This window comes from Stereum hirsutum (assembly GCF_000264905.1).
Source record: "Stereum hirsutum FP-91666 SS1 unplaced genomic scaffold STEHIscaffold_3, whole genome shotgun sequence".
Lineage (NCBI taxonomy): Eukaryota > Fungi > Basidiomycota > Agaricomycetes > Russulales > Stereaceae > Stereum > Stereum hirsutum.
The window spans coordinates 58,104-71,605 of record NW_006763133.1 but is presented as its reverse complement, the minus strand read 5'-3'; the positions used below and the strand labels follow the sequence as shown (position 1 = coordinate 71,605).

General features: G+C 49.0%; 3 protein-coding genes across 3 annotated transcripts; 2 read left to right on the top strand and 1 right to left on the bottom strand.

Annotated features, from left to right (window-relative positions):
- Positions 1-2,780: 2,780 nt before the first annotated feature.
- On the top strand, positions 2,781-5,446 carry STEHIDRAFT_108192 (uncharacterized protein; the record flags this gene model as incomplete). Its single annotated transcript, XM_007300597.1, has 14 exons — positions 2,781-2,802; positions 2,836-2,856; positions 2,946-2,957; positions 3,125-3,143; positions 3,502-3,516; positions 3,580-3,670; positions 3,832-3,878; positions 4,101-4,194; positions 4,229-4,320; positions 4,726-4,768; positions 4,823-4,843; positions 4,920-4,966; positions 5,027-5,294; positions 5,348-5,446. 14 exons carry the CDS (start codon positions 2,781-2,783, stop codon positions 5,444-5,446), a joined length of 891 nt encoding a protein of 296 aa, XP_007300659.1.
- A 3,744-nt stretch (positions 5,447-9,190) lies between these two features.
- On the bottom strand, positions 9,191-11,447 carry STEHIDRAFT_165904 (uncharacterized protein). The gene is made up of 5 exons (XM_007300596.1): positions 11,131-11,447; positions 10,857-11,078; positions 9,832-10,807; positions 9,407-9,756; positions 9,191-9,332 (listed from the first exon to the last, which is right to left on the bottom strand). The coding sequence occupies exons 1-5, from the start codon at positions 11,136-11,138 to the stop codon at positions 9,299-9,301; spliced, it is 1,590 nt and encodes a 529-aa protein (XP_007300658.1). The 5' UTR covers positions 11,139-11,447; the 3' UTR covers positions 9,191-9,298.
- Positions 11,448-11,697: 250 nt separating this feature from the next.
- Positions 11,698-12,825, top strand: STEHIDRAFT_118682 (CoA-dependent acyltransferase). Its single transcript, XM_007300595.1, has 4 exons — positions 11,698-11,735; positions 11,758-12,148; positions 12,225-12,242; positions 12,298-12,825. Exons 2-4 carry the CDS (start codon positions 11,898-11,900, stop codon positions 12,365-12,367), a joined length of 339 nt encoding a protein of 112 aa, XP_007300657.1. The 5' UTR covers positions 11,698-11,735; positions 11,758-11,897; the 3' UTR covers positions 12,368-12,825.
- Positions 12,826-13,502: the final 677 nt, after the last annotated feature.

Genomic DNA, 13,502 nt, shown 5'->3' with positions numbered 1-13,502 from the left:
TTGCTTGCGCCACTTGTAATCCCCCGCTGTCGTTAATGCCCGTACCTCTTTCACCTCCACAACAGTCCTCATTTACACTCGCCTTTGAATTTATAAGCAGTCATAGCTCTAACATGCATCAAATTTACTTTTGGAATTCTCTATTTACACTGAGTTTGTTCACTTTGGCTTGCTCACGGTCCCTGGTCAAAAGTCGGTCTTCATTCTGGAATCTGTGCTCCACTGCTGTGATGAGTGTCGACGAGACTTGATGTTCACCTTCGATTGATGTAGGTTATCGTGATAATCTCCGCTTTAACTCTTTGGCAACACCTTACTACCTTTTCTCCTATGCTTTGGATCCTCCCAGCGCCAGCTGGTGCCACAATACATTGTCTGCTGATGCCTGTAAGTCTGTTGCTGCTTGACTTATTATTTTGAAACCAGGGTAGCCACTTGACCATCGCACGGTCTTCCCAGACCGGGAATTTTCATTAGAACCCACCGCTTGATTCTTGTCTACGAAAAAAACTACAGCCTCGCTAACCTCCATCGTCACTTACCAAACTCGCTATTTTATTAGCTAAATCTATATCTATCGGTGTAGATGACGAAACATATGTCCTGTACGTACATGACGGACAGTATCAGTCGAATAGCATATCTGGCATCTCCTAGTGCTCGTGATATCCCTTGGGCCACTTCCTACGGTAGTATCTTTGAGATCAAGATAAAGGCTCGATTTAAACAGCTCGATGATGATACCTAAACGGTAAGACCATGTAGATGTTCACGGAAATCATCGTTTACGATGCTTAAGTGTCGCCAGCAAGCAGTAAGTTACTTAGGTACGGAAGTCACTTTTACTCACTTAAGTAACTTGACGCAGTCCCTGGCTATGCCACAAGTCGCTTTAAGTTACTTGTGGCAGACAAAAGCGAATGTGTCAAGTTACTTTTGCTGTAACCGGGAAGGCCTGGATGACAGAAGCCTGTCTGACAGACTTCGTTCGGAGTGTGCAACTTGGTTAATAACGTGTAATCCTCGTAGGCGAGGAGCAGCCAGCACGGCAGGGATGACAGAGTCGATTGCACTTCCCAAGCAGCTCAAAAACCTCACGGATTCCAGAATCTCGAAGTATGGCATCGCCTTTTCGAGATGGTCGGTTCTGAAGTATGGAGCGATTCGTCCTTGGTGTCCAGTAAACGACAGAACACTGTATACACCAATCAATCAAAGTGATACGACAGTTGCTTAGATTCATACCGAATAAATCTCCAAAGCGTGTCTGGAATGAAGCCGCGGACATTGACGTCCAGGGGTGCTGAGCACTGGGCGAATATGATTGGGGATGTGATCTCGCGAATGCGCCGACATACGACAGAGAACGAGCGAAATGATTTCAAGTTATGGCGCTCGTACTGGTCCCTCAGCTTGTCCACCACGAGAGCAATACAATCGTCATCGAGATCATCAAGTTTGAGTGTTCTGCCCTTGAGAGTGAGGAACGGTAACTGACACAGGTGAAAGCCTGCCCTGGCTGGGAGCTGACAACACTGAGGGGTTCGGTCCAAGCTTGAGAGGACCGTGCTGTATTGCCTGGAGTAGAGACTCTACGGGTACGGGTGTACAAACGGTGTGACAGGGTAAACTAGAGAAGAGGACGATGCGAAGTGAAGGCGACAAAGACGAACGATAGCGGAGTCCGAAAACTCGGATAATTCCGCTGTAAGCTGTGGCACCGGTGGCCCAGGCTTACAACAGGATAAGTAGTGGACAACTCACGAAGGCATTGCTAATGTGATTGTCTGCAGCTTCGAGAAAATATACCGACGCAAAAGCGGAGGTCGCTCGTCCTTCGATCATGTCACTCTCAAGTTGTATTCGTAGAGATGTAGTTATGCCAGAGTCGAAGAGGTAGAAATGCAAGAGTGTGAACATGCTGTCCCACCGTAAACCCATCGCACTCGTGGCGTCTGATTCGGGGTTTCCCGGGAATTCTGGGTCTATTGTATGACACAACTCAATCTGTGTCCCCGTTCGTGGGCAATGCAGGTCGGTACAAGGGACGATGTTCACGAAAGGCTCAATACTTTTCGGGGATATCGCGCTTAATACGGCTCTACGGCTACATACACATACTATGGATCTTTGCAAGTAGTTGACATAACAGCACAATTTAGCCCCCAATTCCACTTCAGAGGCCGTTGGGCCAAAGTGAACGCAATATGATATATTCGAATTTCTCGCAATTTTCGTGTTGTCCCGTTTGCATATGCATGTTCATCGCGGGTCGGCGGTATGGGACGGTCCTGGGGCACAAGTTCGTTGACTTCACGGCCCCACGGGACACGGGACACGAACTTGTGCGCGAAAAAGTAAAGTATCCAATTGCGCAAGATAAACCGAGCCGGTGTTGAACTTTCAGGTTGTTGAAGACTTCCACCATTGTCTACGCCCATCATTCTTTTGGTCATGGATCTTTCAACTCATGTGTAAACGTACCCAGTTTTCACTACTCAAATTAAAAAGGAAGCCACAATAAGTATCAACCTCTTCAGCCTCACCATCTTTGAGACTGTCGGAACGCGTTCAAAATTGTGGGAACGAATGGAATCAACTTGCTACATTCTCAGGCTCCTGTTCTTCTCTCGACGTGTTCACTCTCCGACTGTACCCTACGATTGATTACCCAACATCAAAACTAAACTTTCCTGTATCGTATCTCCACGCTTCGCCGAAATTGGTCTCGGCGTTCAGGTGAGAAAGGGGGTAGGAGGCAGAGGTTGAAGGACTACGACATGGATGGCTTAACAGGAGCGTGTAAGTGAAACACATCGATGAGACGGTATATAGGGAAGATGATCGCATCTGGTTGTACGTTTCATATGTATCTTGTCCACAATCGTTTTCTTAAGTCTTCTATTTACATGATAATGTTTGACCTCTCTTCTTTCGTAGTCAAGCTGTAGCATTCTGTAAGTCTTCTCGTTCGTTTACGAACAGCAGAGGTGATGAGAGAATCGTCTACAGATCATGCAGTTGGTCTAAGTATACACGAAACCATCTCCAACCCAGCCCCGTAACGTGTTCCCAGTCGCATATGATGCTCATAGCTACCTCAGTTGACGATATATTACTCTAGTAAACGGCTCGAATTCAGAGTAAGTGTTTTGATAGCTGAACTCGAGCATACCACATCTTATTTTTCTTGGCCAAGTCATTGGAGTCCTCGTGCTTCAAGTTCGCCTGGAGGCATTTGATCGAAAGACCGAAGTGGTCCTCGCCATGATTGTGAAAAGCTCACCGTTTGCAAAAGAATGAGGAGCCCATTCTTAGCTGAAGGACACCTCTGCGAAATCAGCGGTACCCATTGGGCCAATGTGTTGTACTGTAGGGGTTGATGCATGGTAGCGTAGATCGTGGGTGCCGCCAAAGTTAAAATGGGATCATGTTTCAGATCCGTTACAGATGATCGCACATACTCCATGATAATCATGATATCTGGCTACGTTGACGAAGAGTGTGGGTAGAATGGTATGCAGCCTCTACCCTTGCAGAAGATGTGCACAACATGACACGCATTTTATTCTCCTCTAGGGTGATCGGTAACTATGCCACACTGTCCGCATTTGGTCCGTCCCCCATACAAACCCACTCAAATCAAAAGACCCTGCTCAAAGTTTCTCGTGTAATTCACGCACTGACCCGAATTTCAAACAACCAGTGGTATGGGTTCATGACTATATTCAAACATTTCCGGCCGAAATTGCTGTTCTTTGGTCGAGGAAAACACGATCAGGAACCTCTATTCTATTCATAATCAATCGGTACGGCTTCCTCGTGTCGCAGATACTGGAGATGTACACCACAATGCCTGGAACCTCCAACGATGGCTCGTGAGTCCAGTGTCAAATCCTTCACAATGCACCATGAGAATACGTATTTATCCTGTCATCTAGTTGCCGGATTACCGTCTACATATACGATATATTAACGATATTCACAGTGGCCAGCACAAGCTGTACGGCAATATGATCAGTCAGGAACTATAAAAAATGGGCTTGTTTGCTGACCCACTCGACCACTCTCACAGCGTTGATTGCTCTTCGCGTATATAGCATATACAACCAGAGTCGCCATGTGTTGTTCATGGCTGCCGCATTGATCCTCACCAGGTCGGCCCTCGACGTTTATGTGAAGTCGGATTTCTCGGTGCACTACGACAGAATGCTAATATTTTCCACAGGAAACAGTGGTCCAAATTCCTTCCTCTACCACAGGTTCAATATTTGCAAGGATGTCTCGATGTGGATTTGAGAATCCCTTAGACATTAACAGGTATGTTTTGTATAAAATACAGCATCATTCAGAAACATCTATTGTGATGACCACTAATGTGACTATCAATCGTGACAGTGAGCGAGAATCGTAATCGGATCAGTGACCCAAATCTCACCACAACCGCAGCCTTTAATATTCTAACAGGACTGGCTTTACCCCTCACATTCGACACAATCATGCTCCTGTTGACACTCAGAAGACTGTATTCGCACCTCTGGGAGATGCGTAGACTCAAACAGAGTAGTATCTCTCAGATAATATTGCGTGACGGTGCGTGCTCATACAAAAGCTTCTTCGTCCCAGCGGACTCACTTGTGGGCTTTTGAAACACAGGAATTGTGTATTACATGTAGAAATCTCTTCACCATTCAAATATACCCCATTTTGACGTTCACTTGGCAGTGGCATATTCTTGGTGGTGGCTGCGAATGGTTCTCTAAGTATTGTGAGTCTGCGCACAGAGAATGGAAGACGGCGGAAACTAATACTTCGTTCATAGGCTACTATTTTTGATTCAAGCGTGAGTCATGAATCTCAGCGCAAGCATATTGCAATCTCATATACCGCTGCCACATCATTTTCCTTGCTCTGCACAGTTGACCGCAACATCTATCAATGACATATTAGCCGCATTTTCTGCTGTGTAATGACATTTTTCTGTTTCTTATATCTAAATGAATGCTCACTGCGTTCTGTTGAACAGATTGCCAAATCTCTTAGTCAATCACTTATTCCTCAACCTCCGAAGCTTCCAAAATCCACGCTACGGACTATCCTCCAACAGTGCTTCACTCCCTGCTCCTTTTTTCGCTCAGAATCGTCCGCATCGCCTTCTCGGTAACATCGGAGAGCCCTTGGACTATGACCAATGGGACGAATTTTTGGATGACAACGATGACGAGAACGGAGCTGCTCGTAACGACTCAGAGCTCAGTGGCATACGGGACCCTTTGACCACTCTTGTTCCTGTTGTAAGTACGCTCCGCCTTTCCTTATCAAATACAGTGATATCGATTATGAATAGGTGTATGGAGGAGAAGATGATGAGGAGATTGAGATGGTGCCTATGCAGAGAGAGACCGGAACCATTTTGGGAGCCTCGAATATGGAGGAAATGCCTTGAAACTGTATCGCCAATTCACTCCCGTGAGCACTTTCTGCTCTGAATGATATCTGCCAGAACATTTTCTGATTTTTCTACGTATATACATGCAGATCAGAGAAACCTCATTTCTTTCAATGGTCCTCCAACCACTGTTCCTTGACAAATCTCGTAGTTTTTCTTGATCCTCCTTGCCAGCACAAGTATGGCTGATGTATATGTTCGTTGTTTCTTCAACTATGCGCCATAGTCCATTCGTCTGTCGCATTAATTTCATGGTTCACACCCCTGCGTCAGTTTGTCTCTGATGAATGTCCGGCGACGATTTCGTGAGTTGCAGCCGAGCTGCGCATAATTTCTTCACTCTTGATCCGATCCCACGGTGTTTCCATCGTGCATGTAGATACTTCGTACATAAATTCGATTCCTATCCAATAGATCACAAATGAAAGGTTTTCTCGGTCCATTCATTTCAGATTATCAGTGTTGTGCCAACTCTTGACCGATATCGTAGGCTGCTCGGCGCTATGTCCACTATCACACTGGATAGATGAGTGGCTTATATGACCGCACATCTCGGTGTCTTTTCGACTACTCTTGTGCCAGTTGTCAGTACTCTCCCCTATTTCCCTGTCATGAAATAGTGAAATATTTACGGTTACGCGTAGATATACGAAGGAGCTGCGAGATCCGAGCATGAGTAGAGCGATAGTTGTGATTCTCTACCCACATTGACAGTCGTAGGACGTTGCTGTTCGGATTCGTGGCAAAATAGACACTGTTATGTATATCTCGTTCGTTTCCCTTGCTACCTTCGTATGCGTATAATTGTGCTGTCAGAGTACTGTGATAGAGAGGACCTCTGATATACGACACATGTCAGAGGCTCGAGGGGCAATATTACATGGAGTGTTACTGAGCTTAGCCTTGTGATTTCGATGGTCAATAAGTCCAAAGTACCATGCCAATTCACCAGTTTGTGCATGTTCTGTACTGGGTAGATCATGAGGCACGTTTTTTCCAAGCTGAACGTTCTCTCCGTCGAAGAGTACGACCGACTCTGTGACATATGCTTGGGGGTTGGTTTGATTGGTGAGGTAATGTTCGTATTGTACGACGTCTGAAGCAGCGAGATGATGTCGCGCCACTGACAGGAGCGAGGATTCACTGGAACATGTGCCATGCTCGAATTTCGTCCCATTTAGCTCACACAACCAACAAGTTAAAGAAGAAATATATACACCTAAGTGAGCAAAATGCCCGTAAAGCCCGTATTCCATATCGGGACCGGCGTCGCCTGTTCTCTGCGTACAATATCAATGTCAGCAATCGACGAACTCGGCGTGGCATACAGCATAGACGATATCGAACATATTACTTACTGAATCTCAAAATCATCGACACGTTCACAATAGGCGCGTTGCTTCCCGTTTACATCCTCATCCTCATCCCCATCTCCACTATTCTTACGTATCACCCTCCACCCCGACCACCTCGTCTCCCCGTAAAACCGCTCAAGCAAAAAAATCACCTCGATGCGGGATCCCGCGAACGCACCTGCGAACATATTCGCGGTGTCTTGCAGAGCTTTTCGAAAGGCGGCGAGAGCGATTCGTCGTTCCTCGCCGGTCTGTCCGGATCGGAATTGGGGGGTCTCGTGAGGGTTTACGTGGATGTAGAAGTGACGGAGGTATTGGAGTGGAGAAAGAGCTGAGGCGAGGAGACTCTGGTTGAAAGAAATATCGGAATCAGATTCAGAGTGATGATAGGGCATGGAATGGATGCTCACAGCGTCCACAGGATCGTCCGCGGAGTCGACGTAGCGAAAGATCTCAAGTTTCCTCAACCCCGAAAACCTGCGTGCAATCATTCCCAAAGTCTTCACCTCTGCCGCATCCGCCCGATACACGACCTCGAGGCTCTCAAGGTCAGGCGTATCGCAGCGCCGAACGATTCCTCCCAACTCGGACGAAGTGAGGATGGGCGAGTCGTAGCTGTATTCGTAGAGCGGATTCGAGGTGTCGAGAAGGAGGTAATGGCGGGGGCAGTCGGTCAGTGAGAGGTGATGGAGTGAGGGTGGGAGATGGTCGAATATGAGGTCTGCGGGGTTTGGGTAGGCTAGTGTTAGGCTTCGGAGGGACTCAAGAGGAGGAGTTGCAGTCGAAGTAATGGGGAGAAGGATGGTCGAACGAGGGAACGATGAGGACTGTGGAGCAACACGCTGAGATTCAAAAGACGAGGCATGCTATCGAGGATGGATGAAAAGTCAATGGAGGATGTCGTTGCTGAGGATGGCGTGTTCGCGGTGAACGACAGATCAGTAAGTTGTGGCCAGATGAGTGTGGACAGCTCGTGGATAGGAGCAGACTCGATGGGAACACTTAGGATCTGTAGTGCAAGTCTGAGAGGAAGGGCAAGTGCGCGTATCAAAGCCGCCTCGTCCGATATCTGAGCTTCCGTCGCAAAACTCCACTGGTCTCTGCACCACCTCAGCTCGACGATCGACGATGGAATCTGGTCGGGGGGAAGATCTGATGCCAAGTCCTCGTCTTTGAGATTCGGTTCAATGTAGGGCACTGGTCAATGACGTGGAGTGCTCGTAGGTGAGGAGCGGCTAGCACGGCGGGGATGGCGAGAACGATTGAGCTTCCGAAGATCTCATGAAATCGAACGGTTTCGAGAACCTCGAAGGATGGCATGGCCTTTTCAATGTGTTCGACACTCAATTCTACAGTATCCGCTGAGCGTTCTCCAGTGAACGACAGCACACTGCATAGGCTCTTGAGATAATGCTGTAAGAATATTTCGAGACTCGTTCCGGATGAATTTCCATAGTGTCTCGGCGATGAAGCCACGGATATTGATATCCAGGGGAGCTGAACATCGGACGAAGATGACTGGAGATGTAATTTGACGAATGCGCCTGCATACGGTAGAGAAAGAGTGAAGCGATTTTTGTTTATAGTGTTCTCGATAATGCCGTAATTCGTCCACCACAAGACGAAGACAGTCGTCGTTGAGGTCTTCGAGCTTAAGTGACCTGCTATTAGGACTTGGGGTGCGGGTTAGTCATCGACATAGACTCTAAACCTACGACGACTTGAACTGACGAAGACTTTGGCGACACGGTCATCTGCAACCTCTTAGGAGGGGAGGTGGTGGTGAAGAGTACAGTCTCCCAGTTATGACGTTCTCGAAACGTGCCCTTGGAAGGGAAGCTAGAGCTGGTAAGACCCAGTAAAGAAAGAAATTGGCCCCCTTCAAGTTCAAGTTGCAACTTGGTTCAGGAAGAGTCTGTCCGGAGTCATCCGAAGCCGAAGTGGCACATGCGCCACCCACTGGACCAGCCAATTGGCGCACATCTCAACCAAAATGGCTGAGACATACCGAAATCCAGTACTCGTCCGTAGTTCGTCCTCACAGCATATTAAAAATACATCAATTCCTGTAAACTCATGTAGAAAAGAACCTATGAAAACGAATTCTGCTAAACGGGAATGGTCATTTTCTACTTGGCAAGTTACTTGCCCTGTGCGCATGCTATACCATAACAAGGAAGCAATTGATCGCACATGCGAACGTACGAGCAAGGACAAGATACAAGAGCGTTGAGGACAGACTGGGCAACGTCATCTAAAATATTATTCCAGCCCAAATTGACTGTCGAATGCAAGGAGAATCACACATCGCACGATACATGTATATATATCCAGCGAGGGCGGCTATGCAACAGGCATATAGCAAGAGTACCCGTGCAGCACTGATCAGAACTTAAGTTCAATTCAACTCTATCTTTCGGCGTCATCTACAAACGTACCACCACGACAAAGGCAGCCAAACCACGCAGAAACAGGAACGGTCCTGCCTTGCAATTCATCTAGGTCTTGGTCTCGGTTCTACTTGTTCTCTGCAATATCGAGTCCTTCAGCTCTCGGCAAAGCAGCGTAGCGACGGAAGAAGATGGCAACAAACATAACTCACGGGATTTTATAATCGCGAACGCGCACACAATACGCTTCCTTCCCGATCCCGGACCCACCATTGACACCGCCGTCTCCCCCATCCCCATCCCCATACCTTACACTCCATCTCGTCCAATGCGTCGACCAATAGTAGCGCTCGAGCAGGTGTATCGTCTCCAGCCTGAGATGAGGTGCGAATGCATTCGCGAAAACGTCCGCGGTGTGTTGAAGGCCGTCCCAGAATCTCGTGACGGCCCATTGTTCCTCCGCGGGCTGTTTGGGGTAGGAATACGGAGCTCTCGGGTTGTTGAGGTGGACGTATATGTGACGAAGTTGTTTGAGCGGAGAAAGCGCTGATGCAACGACCGTCTAGCCGAAAAAAAGAAGGGACAGTGAAGATCAGGATCAGAGTGGTCGGTGGCATATAGTGAATAGTGTACTCACGGCGTCTACGGGATCGTCCGCAGATGATGTGTAGCGGAATAACTTGAGTGTATGAAGTTGCGAAAACTTGCGGGCGATCAAGTCCAACGTTTCCCCCTCCGATGTGTCCGCCTCGTAGACGACTTCGAGGGTCTTAAGAGCCGGAGTGTTGCAGCGATCAATGATTTCCCGGAGCTCGGACGAAGTGATGATGGGCGCAGAGTAAGCGTATTTTCTGAGACGACTCGGAGGGTCCAACGAGAGGTAATGTCGGGGGCAGTCCGTTAGCGATAGGTGCCATAACGATGCTGGAAGATGGTTGAATATAAGGTCTTCCGGGTTTGGGTAGGCTAGCGCCAGGCTCCGGAGATGTTCGAGAGGAGATATCGTGGTCGGGTTATTGGGGAAAACGACGGTTGATCTCGAGGTTGACCGTGATTGGGGTAGCATCAGACTCAAGGAGGTAAGGCGGGGCATGTTGCTAACGACGGAATGAAAGTCTATGGCTAGCGGTATGGTCGGTGATGGTCGATTGGCGGTGAGCGAGAAATCGGTGAGATTGGGCCAGATGAGTGTGGAAAGCTCGGGAATTGGAGTCGACTCGAGGGGAAGACTTAGTACTTGGAGTGAAAGTCTAAGAGGAAGGGAGAATGAACGTATTAGAGCTGCCTCATCAGATATTTGGGCGTCGCTCATATAAATCCATTGGCTCCTAGTCCATATTAACTCTACGACAGAGGTAGGAATCTGGGGAATCGTAGAAGATTGGAGGCTATCAGACAGACTTGGTTCGGAGTCTGCCACTTGGTTGATAACGTGTAATGCTCGTAGGCGAGGAGCGGCCAGCACGGCAGGGATGACAAGGATAATCGTACTTCCCAAGCTATTCAAGAACCTCACGGATTCCAGAACCTCGAAGTATGGCATCGCCCTTTCGAGATGGTCGGTTCTTAAGTATGGACCGCTTCGTCCTTGGTGTCCAGTAAGTGACAAAACACTGTATACACGAATCAATCAAAGTAATGGCAAAATTTCTAAGTTCATACCGGATATATTTCCAAAGCGTGTTTGGAATGAAGCCGCGGACATCGACGTCCAGGGGTGCTGAGCACTGGGCGAACAGGGCTGGGGATGTGATCTCGCGAATGCGCCGGCATACGACAGAGAACGAGCGAAGTGATTCCGAATTATGGCGCTCGTACTGGTACCTCAGCTCGTCCACCACGAGACCGATACAATCATCATCGAGGTCATCAAGTTTGAGTGTCCTGCCCTTGAGAGTGAGGAACGGTAATTGATACAGGATAGTGGACAACTCACGAAGGCATTGCTAATGTGATTGTCTGCAGGTGCGAGAAGATATGGTCAAGACGGACGGAAAGGTGGAGGTCGATCGTCTTTCAATCGCGTCGCTTTCAAGGCGTACTCGTAGAGATGCAGGTCAGTATCGTAGAGGTAGAAATGCAAGAGTGTGAACATGCTGTTCATCGATCGTTACAACTCGTGGCATCTGATTCGGGGTTTCCGGCGAATTCCGAGACCTATCGTCACAGAAAGATACAGTCGAAGAGTAACAGTACTTCAGCACAGAAGAATACTTTCAGAAATCCCTCCAACCAATTCACAGAAATGAGGATACCGACCAAAGGGCCAGCGACGGCTACGGAAGAGAGGCTAGTCGGAATAGTCCGGAGCTGAAAGAGACGCCACCCAATCCCAGCCCAATCCGGACTGAGCCAATAGCAAGCCGCGCCTATCCCCATTCCGACTTGATTCTGCTCACGAGGTCCAGCACCGGTCGGACGAGTGACCTCTCTGCATTGCCTTTTTGACAGATGGAACTGTCCCAAAGCGTCGAGCAGGCGTTGCGGAGCCCCGCAATCACCCGCGAGCTCGCAAACCCAAATACCCCGCATTCTGCATTCTGTTCCTCCGTCGAGTCTTCCCCTTCTTCACATTCGTGACTTCGAAGTCTTCGAACAGTACACGCCCTGCTCACACCTCCAAACAGCATCCAGTTCCGCCTAGGCTTGTCCAGTCTATTCATACCACAACCTTCCCCGCACGGACCCACGACTTCGACGACGATGTCCACGGCCCCGACTACCAAGTTCGAATCCGACCCTCCCACGTCCCGCACCTTCGCACACCAATCCAAACTCCCGAAGCTTCCCATCCCTCCGCTCGAGGATACGTGCAGACGGTACCTGACCGCGCTCGAGGCGCTGCAGGATGAGAAGGAACATAAGAAGACGAAGAGGGCGGTGGAGCAGTTTTTGAACGGGGAGGGCCCGGAGATGCAGGAGAAGTTGATCAAGTGGGCGGAGGGGAGGGATAGGTGAGCGTTTTGTGCGGGTATATCGTTTATTGATGCGTGCTGACTGGTGTGTGTGTGTGTGTGTTGGGATGTGAAGCTACATCGAGGAGTTCTGGTGCGTTCTTTGTTCACGGTGTGTCTATGAGATACATTGCTGAATGATGCTGTAGGTACGAGTCGTACCTATCCCACTCGGACCCGGTCGTCCTCGCCCTCAACCTGTTCTTTGTCCTCGAGTGAGTCCCATCTTTTCTCGCTTCATGTTCGAGCTCTCGACGCGTCATATTGCCGGGTCCGAGCGATGCAACTTGCTCTTCGCCCAGACGCCGCCACCGCCACCACTGCCACTTTCCCCAACACCGTCGCCAGTAACCCATCCACGTCTGACGATGACGACGACCCGGTCGCGAATGCACCGGGACTCCCGCCGGTCGAGAAGGTTTCGCATGATAGGCGAGATTTGGATTGGTCGACGGTGTTGAAGAGGACGTTCGAGGCGTATGTGAGGGGTGAGCGGCCGAATATGTATGGGGAGTGGTTGGTTTGGTGATGTGGTTCGGTATTTCGGTGCGAGGTGTGGTACTGAGAATAGGAGAGAAGAGTAGAGGCGGTGAAAAACTGACTTGGTCAGAGTCGGACGCACAGTTGTTGTAGGTGGTTTCCTGTTTGTCAGATAGAATGCAAGGCGTTCGTATACCCTATCTGCGGAGTGTATGAACGTCGTTCGAGATAGGTCATGGCCCGAGGACATGCATGAGGAAGGGTTGGTGTGTGAACGTACATACATCACACAATGGACAGTTTGAATGTGAGGCTGAGGAATGGGCCCGCGGCGGTGCTGAAGGAGCAGATTCAGACGGCGATCAGGACTCTCAATGTGGATGTGGCGGAGGGTGATGCGGTGGAGAGTGGGATGGAGCAGGCGTGTGGTTCAGGTCGCGAAGGAGGGGGCAAGAGAAGGGTTGAAGGCTCTGAGGACGTTCCAGGGGTTGGTGTATCATAAGAGGGAGGAGGAGGAGGGTAAGGAGGGGTAGCAGAGTAGGGCATCCAATATTTGAGTGAAGGGATGCTTCGTATGGTTTGTTTATCGTTAGTCCCTCGCAAGTTTCTGCTCCCTGCTGGTGTCTTTCCGTCCGCTTGTCCATGACTGGTTTCTCTTGGTGTATTCACGCAACCTGTATAGTATTGCATGCCATAAATGTATCATGTAGCCATACTAGCCTTTCCCTTTCTGTACTTGTACTCGTACGCGTGTTCATCGTATGCGTCGCCATCGTATGCGTCGAATGTGTGCCATACTGTAACTACTTCTGATGAACTCAGAATTTTTGCGTCTACTGTGAAACACTTGCTTTGCAGTTTCCAAGGGCCCGGG

Bases quoted from the DNA above. Each gene is read 5' to 3' on its own strand.
- STEHIDRAFT_165904 (XM_007300596.1), bottom strand. The intron at 10,808-10,856 runs GTATGAACTTAG...TCGTGTATACAG, and splicing joins ACGCTTTGGAAATATATCCG to TGTTTTGTCACTTACTGGAC. The intron at 9,333-9,406 runs GTGAGTTATGTT...TCGATATTGCAG, and splicing joins GTTCGCGATTATAAAATCCC to AGAACAAGTAGAACCGAGAC.
- STEHIDRAFT_118682 (XM_007300595.1), top strand. From the start codon at position 11,898: ATGTCCACGGCCCCGACTACCAAGTTCGAATCCGACCCTCCCACGTCC.